We start from the raw sequence: 18,014 nt of genomic DNA on the forward strand, positions 1-18,014 counted from the left end.
GAGAAAGAAAAGAGATGATACAGGGATAGAGATAGGAGAAGAGAGAGAGAGACAAAGAAGATACAGGGACGAGGAGAGAGAGAGAGAGGGAGACAGAGACAGAGAGAAAAAGAGAGGGAGAGAGAAAGAGAAAGAAAAGAGATGATATAGGGATAGACATAGAAGAAGGGAGAGAGAGAAAGAAGATACAGGGACAAGGAGAGACAGAGAGAAAAAGAGAGGGAGAGGTAAAGAGAAAGAAAAGAGATGATACAGGGATAGAGATAGGAGAAGAGAGAGAGAGAGGGAGACAGAGACAAAAAGAGAGGGAGAGGGAGAGAGAAAAAAAAGAGATGATACGGGGATAGACATAGAAGAAGAGAGAGAGAGAGACAAAGAAGATACAGGGACAGGGAGAGACAGGAAGAGAGACAGGAAGAGGGAGAGAGAGAAAGAGAAGGAGAGGGAGAAAGGAGAGAGAGAAAGAAAAGAGAGATAATACAGGGATAGAGAAAGAAGAAAGAGAGAGAGAAAGAAACAGGGACAGGGAGAGACACAGAGACAGAAAGAGGAAGCTCAGGGGGGTGGGGGGAGAGAGAGAGAGAGAGAAGAAGGAGCAGGCGCAGGAGAGTAAATAAGTGAGCCCCAGTGGGAAGAGGCTCGACCAAGTCGGAGCAGGAGGCTCAGAGGGTTGGCTGTGACCGCTTGGCCCCCTGCCCCCTCAAAGAATCTCCTTCATGGATTCTGGTACCTCCAGTCCCTTGTGATCAGGTGCCCTGGGGAGGCAGTCTCAGCATATTATGGGCAACTGTGTGAAGTCTCCACTGAGAAACCTCTCAAGAAAGGTAGGTCTGGAGTTGAGGAGACCCAGGGGGTCCAGAGTGGCCAGGTCAGAGGCCGGGGAGAGATGGAGTGCAGAGGGAGGAGGATCCGGGGCTCGCTAAGCTTCTAGTCCCTGCTCTCCACCTCCCCCCAACTTCCTTTGGAAAGCTTTTTGTCTCTGAGGGCTTTGCTCAGCTGGAGAACTTGCGGCTTAGGCGGGAGTGTGTCTGTGTTCCTGATTCTGTGCATGTAGACATATAGGAAGGAGCTGGCTGCTTGGGTCTGAACATACCTCCTTGTTTGGGTTTCTGGATGATCTCTTTGTACGTGCATGTTCCAGCAGGCATGGGTGTGCACCCTGGGGGATGAGAGGGTCCCTACATATTTTTCCTGGCCCTGCTCCTTTTCTGAAACCCCGATTGCTCCATAGATGTTGGGTTGAGGAAGGGAATTGTTTTGAATTTTGTGCATAGGCAGAATGAAGATGGTGCTGGGTTTGGGGAGAACCTAGGTTCAAACCCAATCTCTGCCTAATCCCCAGATGGCTTTTGGCAACTGCACATCCCCTCTCTTGGCCTCGGTTTCTTAATCTAGGAAATGAAGGGTTGGACTCCTTGATCCTTCCAGTATTAAATCTCTAATCTTCTACGGGTCTCAGTCTTCCTGCCAGATCCGTAGAGATGAGCTGGGTGAGCCATCGTGGCATGGAGGGTCTATAGGCTGGATTTTCCTTGGTGGGTCTCAGCTCTCTCCCCTTTGCTTCTCTTCCCATTCTTCAAAAGAAGTAACTCACATGGCCGCCCAAAGCAGTTGGATGTGGACTGATCATCTTAGCTGTGGGCTCGAGCCAGATCGAGAGCTCTCAAATAATCAGGCTCCCAGCCAGCTCCTTCTAGGGCCAGGCCAGGGCCAGTACAGTCTGGCAGAGTAGAAAACCCTGGATTCGGAGTCCCAGGACCCTGTTTGAATCTTTGCTCTTACTGCCGCTGTGATCTTGGGCAAGTCATTTCCTCTCTGTGGAGGACCTCAATTTCCCCATCTGTAAAACAAAGAGATTGGACTAGATGATTTCTAAGTTCCCTTCCAGCTCTAAATCCCATGATCCCCTCATGGACCCAATAGTATATATTCTTTAAAAGTTGGGGGAAACCAGTTTCTGTAAATGGATTCAAGTTTCAATGTTTTAGGGAAGTCCACTCCAATAAGAGATCGCATCCTGAATCCTTTTGTAAAGCAAATAGCCACGGCCAAGTTCTTTTGTGTCCGAAGCGGGTGTTTTCATTTCCTGGGCTCATTTCCAGAGGCGTAGACCCCTCTATTTCCTGCCTCGTCCCTCCTCGTCATACCACGGTCCGTCTTCTGGGCTCAGATTTGTGAGTGTCTCCGTCCCTCTTGTTCCTTATTTAGCTAAGCTGCTCATATCAAACTCTTCTTAATCTTCCCTCTTCCTCCCGCTCCCTTGGCGGACTGATTGTTTTCCTTAAGCTCCCTTCCCTCCCCCACCACGTTCCTTGGCCTGTCATCCTCTTCTTGGTGCTCAGCATCAGAAGCTGCGCCCTAACCCATGGAAAGGACGGCCCATCACCCCCAGGCTTGCGCTCGGTCTGATCTGAAATGAAATCAAACACATCTGGGCAGAGAGATTCATTCTGGGCTCTGGATAAAGAAACCAGAACCTATTGTGGTTCTCCCTGACTACCAGCTTCTCTCTGCCATTCCCTGCTTGCCCGGGTCCATCCCCCCCTCTGCCAGTATGAGCTTCGGAGAAGGGGGAGAGAGGGCAGGAGGTGAAGAAAAGAGAGAGATCAGAGGATCCGAGCTTTAGGGTTGGAAGGGACTGGCTTTATTTATTTATCTGAATCTCTTACCTTCTGTCTTAGACTTGATACAAGTATTGGTTCCAAGGCTGAAGAATGGTAAGGGCTAGGCAATTGGCATTAAGTGACTCACTTGCCCAGGCTTGCACAGTTAGGGAGTTAGGGATGGATTTGAACCCAGGTCCTCTCCACTCCAGGCCTAGCACTCTATCCCTTGAGCCACCCAACTACCTCTTAGAAGATAATTTGGAGACCATCCAACTCAACCACCTCATTTTACATATGAGGAAACTGAGGCAGACGGAAGTTAAGTGTTTGGCCAAAGGTCTTGCAGCTCATAAGTATCTGAGGCAGGATTTGAACTCAGGTCTCCTTGACTTTAAGCCTTATGCCCTTTTCAAGAGAATAGAAAGAAAGTAGGGCAGGAAGAAACCATGGAAAACCTAGAAGACTTTTCATAATGTGGCTTGAACCTACCAAGATGTGTGTGTATGTGGGTGCAGGAATAAAGCACCCCAAAGTGTTTGGGAGTAAATTTGGAAGGTATTAACCTCAGTTGAATCTTAGCTCTGTTATTAGTCTACAAGCATTTATTAAGCACCTACTCTGTGCTAGGTACTGTCCTAAGTGATGAGGATGCAAAGAAAAAGACAAAAGACAGCCTCTTCCCTCAGGAAGCTCCTAGTCTAAGGGAGAGACAACATAGAAACTCTGGACAAATAAGATTTAAATAGGATAAAGAGGAGGTAATCCACAGAGGAAAGGTGCCGCTGTTTACTACCTCAGTGACCTTGGGCAAGTTCATTTTCTTTGGGCCTCAGTTTCCTTCTCTGTATAAAAGGAAGGCTTTGGACTCTAGCTTTCCATAGTCCTTTCCAACTCTAGAGATCTATGATCCTCTCTTGGCTTCCCTCCCCTCTCAAGGACTGGTCATTTACTGCTTTCCTTTACTGCAGAAAGGGAACACCAAGGATCAGGGTGGGGGCAGAGCTGAGGACCCAAATCATTAGCTTCGTTGAGCTTGAGAGTCTGAGTGTTAGTGCTATTTCATAGTACTGGGCGATCGCCTCCCAGTGAGTCAGAGAAATAATCCTTTCTCATTGTTATCCCATGATAGGACCTTCTTTAGTGCCATAGGGTGTGGGGAGGGAGAGAGAGAGAGAGAGAGACAGGGAGACAGAGACAGACACAGAGATAGAGAAACAGAGAGAGACACAGAGAGAAGCAGAGATAGAAAGACAGAGAGAGACAGAGATAGAAAAGCAGAGGGAGAAACAGAGAAAGAGAGAGAGAGATAAAAGAGGAAAGAAGAAAAAAGGAGAGGGAGGAAGAGAGAGAAGGGAGAAGAAAGGGAGGATTGAGAAAGGAGGGAAGGAGAAAAAAGGAAGGGAGAGAAAGGAGAAGGGAAGGAGAAAGAAGGAGAGAGAAAGAGAGAGAGGAAGAGAGCGAGTATGTGGGAAACTGTGCTTGGTTCTCTAGAAGGAGAATGGGTATTGGGTGAGGGGCACTGGACTGTGCAGGTACTGTTAGGTGTCCTTTTTGGCCAGAGAATTGCAGAGAGGACCTAGGTTTGCATCCTAGCCCTGTTTCTTTGGGCAAATTATCTCATCATCAGCCCTCAGTTTCTTTATCTGCAAAGAGGAGTTGAATGAAATGACATCTAAGGGTTCCTTCCCTTTTAGACCTAGGGAGTATTACTACAGAAGAGCTGAAATGAAGAGACGCTCACCATTTTGACCCACTGTGCATTCCTTAGGTCTTCCTTCCCTGCTGGGAGAACCTTATTTCTATATTTATTGGGGAATCCCACCTTCACCCCTAAAACATGTCTTAGAAGTAGACGGACAGACATCAAAGGTGAGGAGAGAAGTGCCCTCTGGGATCTGACCTCTTTTTCACTTCTTCGAGTCAAGGGCTTCTCTGTCCAGCAGAGCAAGCCCTGAGATGGCTCCCTCCTCCTGGGGCGGGTAGCTTTTGATCCAGACTTACAGAAATGAAAACCGAGAGATGCTTCAGTAGAGGAGAAATAGTCATGCATTTAAAGACGGGAGCCACATCTGAGTGGAGCGGGGTAGCTTTGCCTTCCTCCGTTTCCTCATCTAGAAAAAGAGGGAGTTGGATCTCCGTGATCACCATGACTCTCCCAGCTCTAAATTTATGATCTTTAAACCAAAGAGGCCCTCAGGGATGACCCCTACGATCAGACTTGGGAGAGTTCTAATACTTGAGCCGATATTTGTCCGAGAGCCATTGAAACTGCAGCCCGAATCCAGGTCAAGTATACAAATATTAAGTGCCTACATTGTGCCAAGAAGCCAAAACAGTCCCTGCTTTCAAGGAGTGCTTCCTCTCTCCCCTTTTGCCTTTCCCTAACTTTACTTGCTGGACTCACAGGAGTGTCTGTAGAAGCTTCTGATTCTTGGCCCTTTGGGAAATCTTCTTCATGCCTCATGGCACGAATAGGATGCAATCTTTTGAGCATATAGCTGTCAGGACTGACTAGACTTACTGCCCCCGACTCCACACACCTAACTCCATAACCTGGCCAGAGTCCTTTTCTCTCTGAGATTGTTCTTCTCCCTGTCAGGGCTGGGGATTATGAGAGAGCTGGAACTAGAAAACCTTCCTGGGGGGGTCTGGTGGATCGTCTTTATTTTATAGAGGATGAGCCCGAGGCCAGAGAAGTTATGTGACTTCCCCCAGATCCTCTAGGTGGTAATAACAGAACAAGGATTTGAATCCAAGTCCTCTCACTCCAGAGGTAGTGCCCTTTCCACTCTACCAAGGTGCCTCTTATTCTCTCTTATTTCCCCCTTTCCCACATATGTGTAAAATGTATATGTTCCATATATACAGACATACAGAGCAAGACAGAAGCAGAGAGAGAGAGAGAAAGAGAAGGAGAGAGAGAGGAAAAGGAGAGGGAGAGAAGGAGAGAGAGGAGAGAGAGAGAAGAAGGAAAGAGAGAGAGGAGAGAGAGAAAAGGAGAGAGAGAGAAGGGGATAGAGAGAGAGAGAGAAAGAGAGAGAGAGAGAGAGAGAGAGAAGAGGGAGACCAAGTGGGAGGAGGGGAGAGAAAAAGAGAGAACGTGTGTGTAGGAATCTTTAACTGTTTTTGTGTCAGGGACCCTTTTGGCAGTTCCATGAAAACTGTGGATCCTTTTTCAGAATAATGTTTTTAAATGCATCAAACAGAATGCATGGGATTACAAAGGAAACCAATTATGTTGATATAGTCATTAAAAGTTTTAAAAATATAATTCCACAGACCCTTTTAAAATATATAATTTTATAATAAAATATAAAAATATAATTTTAAAGAATCCCCCAAGCTGGATAACAAAGCTTTTGAGGGGGCAGCTGGGTAGCTCAGTGGATTGAGAGCCAGGCCTAGAGACGGGAGGTCCTGGGTTCAAATCTGGCCTCAGCCACTTCCCAGCTGTGTGACCCTGGGTAAGTCACTTGACCCCCATTGCCTACCCTTACCACTGTTCTGTATTGGCTCCAAGACAGAAGGTAAGGGTTTAAAACAAAAACAAAAAAACAAACAAAAAAAACCAAAGCTTTTGAGTGCTGTCTATCTGGCAGGGCTAGGGGTACGAAACAAAGACGACTGTTTCTATCTCAGGGAGCATCTATGACTCATTTTTTTTTTTAACCCTTAGAATCAATATTGTGTATCGGTTCCAAGGCAGAAGAGCAGAAAAGAGCTAGGCAATGGGAGTTAGGTGACTTGCCCAGGATCACACAGTGAGGAAGTATGTGAGGTCACATCTGAACCCAGGACCTCCCATCTCTAGGCCTGGCTCTCAATCCACTGAGCCACCCAGCTGCCCCCATCACTCATTCTTAGAAAGTATTTGGAGAAAGGAGCCTGGGGACATCTTTGGTCTCTCACAGCACTGGAGTTTGGAATGGAGAATGGTTGGGGAGGAGTCATTCTGTTCCCAAGCTGTGGGAGAGAGCTGCCCTGTTGACTAAGTTAGGGGCAGTATCCTCCCTAGTGAATGCACCAGTACCTGACTGGAGAGCCAGAAGCCCTCTGAAGGGTGTTAGCTGTGGGGAGGGCAGGGAAAGCGGATCTCGGGGGCACCAGGATGAGAACACATCCTCTGTGTCTGAATTGACCTGATTAACACCACCGGCAGAAGCTGAGCAAGAAGCTTTCATGTTGTGAGGTGTCGAAGTCAGTTTCCAGCCTCCCCCATCTGACTTCTGGGAGGATGCTCAGGACGGCTGGAACGTGGTGTTTAGATGTTGCTGCACTAAGGGGGAAGGCCCAGTGGGCAGTTCTGACTTTTTATAGCTGCATGGGAACGATAGGAGAGAAGGAGTCATCTCAGGCCCTGCAGCACAGCTATATACGGCAAGTAAGAGCTCTGTTGCCAGCTGGAAGCTTTAGCCTCGCAGCCCCTTGAGGTCCAGCCTGCTGGGCTGGCCTGAGGAGGAAACCAGCGAGAGTGGGAGGCTTAGGCAAATGAAAGAAGGTCAGGCAGTGTCCAGGTCCATTTGTAGCAGCTCTTTTGGGCCCCCTGTTCTGTTGGGTCATGGATGGGGCTCGCCAAGTGGGATTGGGCTACCTCTGAGGTCAGATCAAGGGCTCCAGCATGAGCCAATCGGTGGCCAAAGACCAAAGCTTCTTAACCTTGTTGGTTGATCCCCAGCCTCAGGACTGCTATTGAGATTACAGGGACCTGATCCAGGAAAGATATTCTCCTTCTTCTCAGTGAAAAGAGGCAGTCTAGGGGCCAGCTAGATGGGTCAGTGGATTTAGAGGCAGGCCTAGAGATGGGAGGTTCTGAGTTCAAATCTAGCTTCAGACATTTCCTAGCCCTTAGCTTTCTTCTGTCTTGGAACCAATATTCAGGATTGATTCTAAGACAGAAGCTAAGAATTTAAAAAAAGGAAAGAAAAGAAACAGCCTAGCTTGGTGAATGGAGCACTGGCTTTGGAGCCAGGAAGACCTGGATTCAAATCCTACCTCTGGGCAAGTTTCTCAATCTCTCCAAGTTGCCTCCAAGCAACTCTCTAAGATGAGAAGATGCCAACCTGCATAGATAGTAATTTCCTCATCAGGAAGTTCCTCATCCCAGTGAAATCACATGTCCAGCCCTTATCCTCTTCCCTCAGTGAAAAGCTGCCAGTGTTTGTATATGGACATGTGTGTGCATGTATGCATATATATATATATGTGTGTATGTATATATAGCCTTGAAGCCAGAAAGACCTGGGTTCAAGTCTTGCCTTTCATGCATGCTGGATATGTGGACCCAGGCAAGCCATCTAACCCCAGTGCTTTATTTAGGTAACTCGCCAAGACAAGTGACAGAAAAGGTGCCAGCCTACATTGGTAGAAGGAGTTTCCTCACCTGGGAGTTCCTTATACCAGTGAAATCATCGGTCCAGTCTCTATCCTCACCCCTCAGTGAAAGATCCCTAGAATTTGCAACAGAATCACTTCTCTCTGTCTGTACATGCACATGGATATGTGTGTGCGCACGTGTGGGTATATACATGTGTGTCTATGGATGAATTTTCCTTAGTTGTACCTGGCTTTATCTTGGGCAGGGGTTGGAGGCTTCCTTCTCCTATTGGGCTAGATGGAGGTCCCCCCCAAAGCTGCCCCTCCGAGTCCTGGGCAAGGGGACCAGGCTGCTTTCCCTTGGCCCATCCTTGGAGTCTTTGGGGCCTCTCTCTCTCTCTCTCTCTTTCTCGGAGCCACCTAGGGAAGGACTGCCATTCACCGGGGAGGTAACTTCCTCTCTTGTATTATTTACTTGGTGCTGGCTGAAGATCCACCAGGAGGAGAAGACCTTCTACACAGCCGTTCAGACGAGTGAGGAAGGGCTGGTGGCCTCCGAGTTCCCTGGGCCTCTAATGATGCTGGCCCAGAACTGTGCGGTCATGCACAACCTGCTGGGCCCTGCTTGTATCTTCCTTCGCAAGGGTTTCGCCGAAAACAGGCAGCCTGTACGTAAGTTATCCTGGTGGTGGGGCGAGGTCAGGCCCGGCCAATGCCCAGGGCTTCGGAGGAAAGAAGGGGGGGGCCCTAAACCCCACTGACACCCAGCTGGGCCTCACATCCATTTGGCAGCATGACCTAGCCCCTTCCGTGCCAGCGGCCCACCTGAATGACTCTCTCCTACACAGATACACAGACTGCCGGCTGATGGTGGAACTCCTTGGCAAAGCCATTTGGCTGGAGATCTCCAGTGTGTATTTGGGTAGAGGAGAAGCGATCGGCCAACACTTACTAGCTGGGTGACCTTTGACAAATCTATCCATCCCTCCATCCCTCCCTCCATTCATCCCTCCCTCCCTCTATCCGTCTATAAAGCACCCAGTGCTGTAACTTCCTGGCAAAGCTATCAGCTCATGGATGATTGGGGTCCACCTTGGACAAGTCAATCCGTCAATGAGTATTCATTTTAAAATAAAAACAAAACGAAACCCAAGTACTTATCGAATACTGGCCCGCACTAATCCCTAATCCCTCATTCAGAGGTTGCGAGGTAGCACTGAGTCTGGGGACAGGAAGGCCTGAGTTTAAATCTGGCCTCAGACTCTAATGTGTGACTTTGGGCAAGTCGCTTCACTGCTCTTTGTGGCACTAATCCTAATCCCGAATTCTGAGGCTACCACCTGGAATTAGAAAGACCTGAGTTTAAATCTGGCCCGAGACACTAACAGTCTGACCTTGGGCAAGTCACTTAACTGCTATTTGCCTCAGTTTCCTCAACTGTAAAACAGGGATAAGAGCACCTACCTTGTGAGGTTGTTGTGAGGATCCAATGAGATAACATGTATACATCCCTTAGCCCAGTGCCTGGCACCTGGTAGGTGCTTAATAAATGCTCGTTTCCTCCTTCCACTCTGTTAGGTGCAAAGACAATAATGAAATTATCCCCCATTTCAGAGAATTTATATTTTCCTGGGGAAACAACACATCTAGGAATTGGGGTAAGGACTGGACCTGTGATTTGATTGGAAGAGGGACTTCCTAGGTGGGGCTACTCCTCCCTCAATGCAGGTCAACCCCCTCTTTACAGCTTATCTTGAAGGCTGCTTAAAGCATTGAGAGATAACTTGCTTGTGTCAGAGGCTAGACTTGAACTCAGGTCTTCCTGGGGCTGTGGCTACAAAGACATCAAACCCTCCTCAGCCCTAGCAGAACTTCCCGAGGGAGAAATCACTTCCTAAACCTCAGTTTCAGTGTCTATAAAATAGGATTACGAACACTCTCCTTAACCGCCTGAAAGCGTTGGATAAACGTGAGTTACTGCCACCATCTTGCTCTTCGGGTCGTTAGGAGAAAAGTGCTTTTGTAAACTTTTGAGCACTAAAGAAATGAGTTACTGGGATGATTGGCCCCGTTTCCAGGCAACCCTGCCCTTCCTCCCCCTTCCCCACTCCCTACTTGGGAGCCAATAGATTTCCACCCTCGATTTGTGTATGGGGCTGGTCCCTCTCCAAGAGCGTCCCAAGCACTCATCTCCATCTATAAACTTCAAAGCATGGTGGGAGCTCCTAGGCTGGGATCCGTGCCCAACTGGTTCAGCTTCTGCCCCGGGCATGCTGTTAGAAGGGCAGCCTGCTTCCTTAGCCCAGCTTTCTCTGGGGAAACCTGAACCGGAGGGCACGAATGGACGCTAATTCCAGCACCATCTTGTTCCTCTCCAAGGGATGAGATAATATTTGTGATGTGCTTAACGCAGTGCCTGGCGCCTAGTAGGGGCTTAATTCATCGTGCTTGTTCCTTACCTCCCTCCCTTTGCCTCTCCAGGAGCTCCTTCTTGCCCTGGAGGCCAGGGGAGTAGAGGTAGATTGATCAGGGAATCCTTGAGAAGGCATTATGGGAAGAGCCTGAGCTTTGAGTCTGCCATCACTGTGTCCTAATGTTATACACACGAGCTCTCTTTCCCTACCCAGCCACTTATTAGTATGGAAGAAAAGACAGCAATAGAGACAGGTGGGGGGCTCAGTGAGTAGAGAGCCACGCTTGGAGATGACAGGTCCCAGGTTCAAATCTGGCCTTGGATGCTTCCTAGCTGGGTGACCCTGGGCAAGTCACTTAACTTCCATTGCTAGCCCTTACCTCTCTTCTGCCTTGGAACCGATACTTGGTATTGATTCCAAGACAGAAGGTAAGTTTTGTTTTTTTTTAGAAAATGATAATCAACAAACATTTATTAAGCACCTACTATTTGCCAGTCATTATGCTATATACTGGGGATAAAAAAGAAAGGCAGAGGATAGTCTCTGATCTCAAGGAGCTCACAGCCTGTTGCTAGGGAGAAAAGAAGGAACAAGCATTTATCATGTACCTACTTCGCGCCAGGTACTGTGCTAAGCGATTGAGGGTAAAATGGGTCATTGAGTCCTTATTTGGCCAAATGGGCCGGGATGAGGGACAACATGCCAGCCACGACGTACAAATAAGCTCTCTATAGGATCAAGTGGAGACAATCCACAGGGGGGCACGAGAAGGGAAAAACGGTCATCCTGGTCCCAGGAAGTTTTCATTCTCCTGTGGAAGACACCATGTCCACGTCAGTGTAGGGAAGGGCTTGGACTGGTGATTTCATTGGCATAGAGAACTTCCAGGAGAGGAACCCGACTTTCCCGATGCAGGGCAGCACCCCCTCTGCACCTTAGGGCCCCGGAGAGTTTCTATTCAGAAATACTTCTTGCTCTCGGAAACTCCCGATTGAATAAAGATGAAGGCCACGTCTCCCTCCAGGTGCCCGCTGCTGGGCTCAAGGACTCAAATAAGGACCATAGAAATCCTTTCCCTTCTCTACGGAAACCCCAAGGTGTCCATTGTGTTCACTGGTGAATGTCAGTCCCCAGGCCTGGTTATTTTGAGCCGGCCTGCTAAGTCTGGGCATGTGTGTGGCATCAAAATAGTCCTCGTGTCTTCACCCACTTGGGCGTAGTTTGGGGCCCATGACCCTTACAGGGACAGAAATCCCATTACACGTATGACTCAGCAGCTCCTCTTCTGGAATACCTCCAGGTCTAAATCCAGTGCCCCGTGCTGGGCATTTATGCCCCCGTAGGCTGAGGTCCAGCTAGGGCGAGTGGTCAACCTCACCCAGCTCCATATTCTAGTTGGCCCTCCAAAAATCGGTGCACTTAGCCCTGTGGGCAGTAAAGGGCTCATAGCATGTCCATCCTGACAAAATGCCCGTTCTGCATGCGTGAATCCCCTTCGGGGAACCCTCCTAGGGTGAATGAAGATTCTCCCCACACCCCATCTCTGTTCTGCTCATAACTGCCCTTTAGGGAACGCTGGGCTCTCTCCCAAAGCTATGAGTTTCTAATGGCACTGCCTGCCTCTCAAGACCTGGCATCTGAGTATTAGTGCCTTCTCTGTGCTACAGCCCCGTCCCGCTGGTGGTACCAACTGCCCCAGTGGCGGGCGACCTCCTGCTAATGGATCTATGCCCTGCAGTCTCTTGGTGCCTTGTTCAGCGAGGATTCCTCTGCTGAGCCTGTTGCCACCATCCCACATTTTTCCCAGCTCCCTGGTTGGAGTCAGATGGGAAGGAGTCCAGAAGAATATTTCTCCAGGCATTGGGGATGGGAGACGCATGGCTGTTTGCCCTCGATGTCATCTAGAGGGATGGGGATTTCTGGATTGTGTAGGAAGATGGGGTGGGTGGACAAGGAGGTTAGATGGAAGAAATCAAGGCAAAAGGATTTGGTTCTCCAAGTTTCCTGGCCATAGATGGCCCTGCTCCCAGGAAGCAGACCACTCCTCAGGCCTTGAGCTTGCCTCCTTCTTGTCTCACTGATTCCATCACCATCTCATTCCCCTTCTTTCTTTCCTCTTATTCCCCTTCCAATTCTTTCCTTCTCTTCTCTCTCCTAATTGTTGGGCTCTTTCCTCTTCTTTGGGGGCAGCATGCTAGAACGGAAAGAAATCTAAATTTGGCCTCAGAAGACCTGGGTTCAAATCCCAATTCACTACTACCTGTGTGGCCTTGGACAAATCACTTAGCCTCTCTGGGCCTCAGTCCTCTCATTTATAAAACGAGGAGATTGGACTAGAAGCCCACTAAGGTCCTTTCCAATTCTAAGGCCTCTCTGAGCTGAAGCTTCGTCCTCTGTAAGATGAGGGGGTCAGACTCACTGGCTTCTGATGTATCTCATTCTGGACCTCTAGTCCCACGCCTTCTCTCTCCTTTCTCCTGGGGAGGGACGGCTTTCCTTTCTCCAAGTTGTGACTCTTTTCCCCCACCCTGTTTTCCTTGCAGGTGCTTTGTCTCTCTGGATGCCCTCTGTTCCCTGCAAACCTGCGGAGCTCCACCTCCCAGTGTCTGGGATAGAAGGGTCATAGCAGTACCCACGCCTCTCTGTCCTGGCAGGAGGGGCTGGGGCAGAGCTGGGAGTAGTGGTGGAGGTCTTGGGAGGGATGGGAAATGGGCCTTTGGCCCTTGGTGACTCAGAGAAGAAAATCACATGGGAGGGTCTGGGGAATCTCCATCTGGGAAAGCCAGCGGTTCTCCTTTAATCCTCTGTGGACCTCTGCTCAAGGAGAGGGAGACATTCTCCTTCTCCAACTTCTCCCTCTTCTGCTCTGTACCACTGGCCTGGGGCTCTGTGGCCCCAGGAAGCCGAGAGACTCTAGGATCCTTGTTTGTTGGCTCTTCTAGGCCACTGGCAACTGCTAACAGGGAGTGTTCTCTTGTTGCAGGACAGAGAGCTTCGACCAGAGGAGATTGAAGGTAAAACTTGGCCCCTTGGGTGAAAACTGCTGCCAAGTCTCCAGGATTGCCTGGGTGGGGACACTGGTGGGGAGAGGCAGAGATGTTCCCAGCCTCCTGAGCACAGTGCCTTGCACATAGTAGGCGCTTAATCAATATTTGTCAAATGGATGAATGAATGTCGATGAATGAATGAAAGAATGAGCAGAAGCCATTGAAATCTAATACTTGATGTGAAACAAATGTCTATGGATGACCAGACAGCTCCAGGGCTAGCCTCTCTTAGCAGCTGAGGGGCTGGGGTGGGGTGGGGGATTTCAAGGTGGGAGAACTGTCCAAGATGGCCATGAGTACTTTTAAAAAATCCAGGGCAGATTCTGAGGAGGAGAGGGTCTGAGCTCTTGAGCTGTTCTTGATCCCAGAGTTGTTTCCAGAGTCATCGATGGCCAGAGTGACTCTCAGTATCTTTCTTGGCTTCCCTTTCCTAGAACTAAGAGAAGCCTTCAAAGAATTTGACAAAGACAAGGATGGCTACATCAACTGTAGAGACCTGGGCAACTGCATGAGAACAATGGGCTACATGCCTACAGAGATGGAACTGATTGAACTCTCTCAGCAAATCAATATGAACTGTGAGTCCCCTCTCAAATACCTCTTTTTCTTACTTTTCCTCTTCTTCATTCTCCAATTTTCTCTTTTCATCTCCCTTCCTCTTTAGTACCATCCGTGACTATCTCTTTTTCTGTTTTCCTCAATCCACCCAGGTATACTCTATTGAACCATCCCATCATACATGCATGCATCCATCCATCCTTCTGACTCTTTAGATTAATCATCCATCCATCCATCTATCCATCCATCCATCCATCCATCCATCTATCCATCTATCCATCTATTTATGCATCCATTCATTCATCCATCCATTCATCCATCCATCCATCTATTTATGCATCTGTTCATTCATCCATCCATTCATGCACTCACCCATTCATCTATCCATCCCACCATGCATCAGTTTATCTATGCATCTATCCAGTCATCTATCTATCCATCCATCTATCCATTCCTCATTCATTTATCTATGTAGCTATCAGATTGACCCACCATATATTCATCCATGCATCTATCTGTCCATTCATCCATGCATTTATCCATCCATCCATCCATTCATCCATCTATCCATGCATCCATCCATTCATATACACCCACCCATTCATCTATCTATCCATCCCACCATGCATCAGTTTATCTATGCATCTATCCAACCATCCATCCATCCATCCATCCATCTATTCATGCCTCATTCATTTATCCACCCAGCTGTCAGATTGACCCACCATGTATTCATCCATGCATTCATTCATCCATGCATCTGTCCATCCATCCATGCATCCATCCATGCATCTGTCCATCCATCCATGCATCCATCCATGCATCTGTCCCCATCCATCTCTGTCTATCCATCCATCAATCTAGCTCTGTAATATTGACTGTCTTGATACATCTCTTTATCATGAGCCAGAGACAACCCCTCAGTCATCCTGCAGCTCTTGGGCATGGCATACACTGTTGTGAACATGGGAGTACTGAATTGGCAGTTCCAGGGGTGATGCAGAACTCTGTGGGGTGGTTGTCTTTCACTCTAATCTTTACCTCTCTTCCCAGTGGGAGGCCATGTGGATTTTGATGACTTTGTAGAATTGATGGGGCCAAAACTTCTGGCAGAAACAGCAGATATGATTGGGGTAAAGGAACTGCGAGATGCCTTCCGAGAGGTGAGTGATGCCCAATCAATTAAGCAATCAAGTGTTTATTAAGCACTTACGACATCTCAGGCTCTGTTCTGGGTGCTAGGGATACAAAGACAGAAGGTAGAACTGGTTTTGCTTCCAAGGAGTTTAACTTTTTCGAGGGAGACACAACCTTTACTCAGATAATCAATCAATGAATTAACTAACAAACACCAAGAGCCCATTAGATGCCAGGCACTGTGTTGGGAATATGAAAACAAACAAAAAACCTGCTCTTGCCCTCACGGAGTTTACAATCAACTGAGGAGACATAACTTCTGCCCAAATAATCAATTCATCAGTCAACAAAGGCATTAAATGCCTGCCATGTGCCAGGTGCTGGAGTACAAGAGTCAAAATAAATAAACAATCACTCACAAAGAGCTTACGTTCTAGGTAGCTGAGGGCATCTCTAGGTAGCTGTCCCCGAAGAGAGATCAACAAAAGCTCTGATGCCCTTTCTCAGACCTTCGGGGTTAGATGTAGCCAAAATCCTGGGTAATAGAAGGGGCAGCAGAAGGTAGAGATGATTAGAAAGTAGGAGCAAGAGCTATCTCTGAGGGAAGACTAGTGAGCCCGCAGAGAAGGAGCTTTGGGGGAGCCCTGCTTGTCCTCCTGATGTGAGAGTCCCTCTTCCCTCCCTCAACATTATCCAGTTTGACACAAATGGTGATGGGGAAATCAGTACCAATGAACTTCGCGAGGCCATGAGGAAGCTACTGGGCCACCAAGTGGGTCATCGAGACATCGAGGAAATCATCCGGGATGTGGATCTTAATGGAGATGGGCGTGTAGATTTCGAAGGTAGGCACTTCTTCCAAAGAGGAGGTGGGGCTTCCCTGAGGGGCTGGGAGGGAGTGGGGCTGTAGGGCAGAATCCATTTATTTGTGAAATATTGATGGAATGCCTGCTAGAACAATAACTCATGTTTCTGAGGCTGTTTAAGGTGGAAGAGCTCTTTCCCCACAGTTACCATGTGAGAAAGGTACTGCAGATATTATTAAGCCCATTTTACAGATGGGATGCAGGGAAATAAAGTCCCTTGTCTGGGATCAATACAGAGTATTGATTCTCTTTTTTTTTAATCCTTACCAATGTAAGGGGGAAAAGGGGTTTTTTGGTTGAATGTATTAAAAGGTTAGGTTGCCAGGGAATTGAATAATTATCAGTCCCCAAAATGATTTTAGTGATTTATTTACAAAATACAGGAGAGAGTGGAAGTAGGGAAATGAGAAGAGGGTAGAGTAAGAGACTGTATTCAAGTCTGGGCTTTACTCTGACAGGGCTCCAGAGGCCCAGCCAGAGCCTAAAAGCCAATTAACAAGGGGTTTAGCCACAAGGGCTTCTCCCAATCAAGGGAGCCTCTAGGAGGCTAATATCTCCTGGAAGGTTAAAGGAGTCAGCCTTCTTCACTCACCACGTGCAGCCCTAAGAGAGAGATTTAAGAGCAGTCTCACCAAGGTCTCAGGGTCCCAGGTCCAGCACTCCGCTAGGTCCCAGCAATGAACAAAGAACAATGAACTCTGGCTCACTCAACTCTCTCTTTTTAAAGGGGCCTCTTTTGCTCACTTCCTGTGCCTTCCTCCTAGTTTGTGTGTCCAATCACAACAGACGCTTTTCTTAGGACTGCCCAGGAGGCAGTCAGTAAATTCTGATTTATTACTCATTCTAACACATGTGGGTTATAGACCACCCAACTTATGAGTTAAGTGGGGATGTTTTCACCTTTAGTGATTAAATCTAAAGATGGGCAGGGTAGATTTAATCTCATTATCACACCCTCCATCTTAGAATCAGCACAGTGTTGGTTCCAAGGCAGAAGAGCTGTAAGGGCTAGGCTCACCCAGCTAGGAAGTATCTCAGGTCAGATTTGACCCCAGGACCACCTGTCTCCAGACCTGGTTCTCTATCCACTGAGCCACTCAGCTGCCCTCCACAGTATTGATTCTAAGACAAAAGGTAAGACTTTAAAAAAAACAAAAACCCAGCAACAAAAGAGAGACGAGGACACAGATGCTGAGAGGGAGAACCCGGGGGCTGCTTACCCTTCTCCACCCCATCTCTCTTTTCTGCTCCCCAGAATTTGTGCGGATGATGTCCCGCTGAGGGTCAAGGGACCCGCAAGGACTGATGAGATCACAGAGAGAGAAAGAAGAGGACGCTAAGAGCACCTCACCCTACCGTTCCTATGTTCAGGACGTCCAGACTGAGCCTGTCCAAGCTCATGAGAGGTGCCCCATCCCGGAGCCCCCCACCCTTCTGCACTGTGAAAGACTCACAATCTCCTGCAACTGGAAGTGGCAGTGCCCATGGATGAGGTGGCAGTGCCAAGCCAGGTGGAAGCCACGCAGGGCCCCAGGTGCCACTCAACGGTCGTTGCTATTGGTGGTTGGGCAGGGGGCGTCCTGCCAGCAGATCCCCCCCACGTGGCATGTCTGATCCTGGGCCTAAGCCTCCCACATCCTCTCCCCATCCTCCTCGCCCTCCTTAGCTCCCCATGGCCCTATTACCAATAAATATTTCAGAGACAAGACAGTGGTGGTGTGTGCCCTTGGTGTGTGTGTGGGCAGGCGGGTGGGAGCTGCAGGAGGATCCCTGGCAGCATGCCCAACAACTCTGTGATGTGCTCTGTGGGGATATATAGGCTCAAGTCTGTAGGGAGAGATGGTGGCTCCTGTAATCATGGTGGGCATGTTTTATGGAGATGCCCCATTCTCCGAAAAGCCAAAAAGATGGGGATGGGGACTCAAAGCCTGTTCAAGACCCATGGTTACTGGGGGCAGCTGGGTGGCTCAGTGGATAGGGTGCCAGGCCTAGAGACAGGAGGTCCTGATTTCAAATGTGACCTCAGACACTTCCTAGCTGTGTGACCCTGGGCAAGTCACTTAATTTCCACTG

At 48.5% G+C, this 18,014-nt stretch overlaps 1 protein-coding gene across 1 annotated transcript; it reads left to right on the top strand.

Annotated features, from left to right (window-relative positions):
• The first annotated feature begins 779 nt into the window (after positions 1–779).
• Positions 780–17,647, top strand: CABP1 (calcium binding protein 1). The gene is made up of 7 exons (XM_044658843.1): positions 780–824; positions 8,411–8,587; positions 13,317–13,347; positions 13,815–13,958; positions 14,992–15,101; positions 15,773–15,920; positions 17,197–17,647. Exons 1-7 carry the CDS (start codon positions 780–782, stop codon positions 17,220–17,222), a joined length of 681 nt encoding a protein of 226 aa, XP_044514778.1. The 3' UTR covers positions 17,223–17,647.
• Positions 17,648–18,014: the final 367 nt, after the last annotated feature.

This window comes from Gracilinanus agilis, chromosome 1 (assembly GCF_016433145.1).
Source record: "Gracilinanus agilis isolate LMUSP501 chromosome 1, AgileGrace, whole genome shotgun sequence".
NCBI classification, from domain to species: domain Eukaryota; kingdom Metazoa; phylum Chordata; class Mammalia; order Didelphimorphia; family Didelphidae; genus Gracilinanus; species Gracilinanus agilis.

Bases quoted from the DNA above. Each gene is read 5' to 3' on its own strand.
- CABP1 (XM_044658843.1), top strand. From the start codon at position 780: ATGGGCAACTGTGTGAAGTCTCCACTGAGAAACCTCTCAAGAAAG. The intron at 13,348-13,814 runs GTAAAACTTGGC...TCCCTTTCCTAG, and splicing joins TCGACCAGAGGAGATTGAAG to AACTAAGAGAAGCCTTCAAA. The intron at 13,959-14,991 runs GTGAGTCCCCTC...CTCTCTTCCCAG, and splicing joins TCAGCAAATCAATATGAACT to TGGGAGGCCATGTGGATTTT.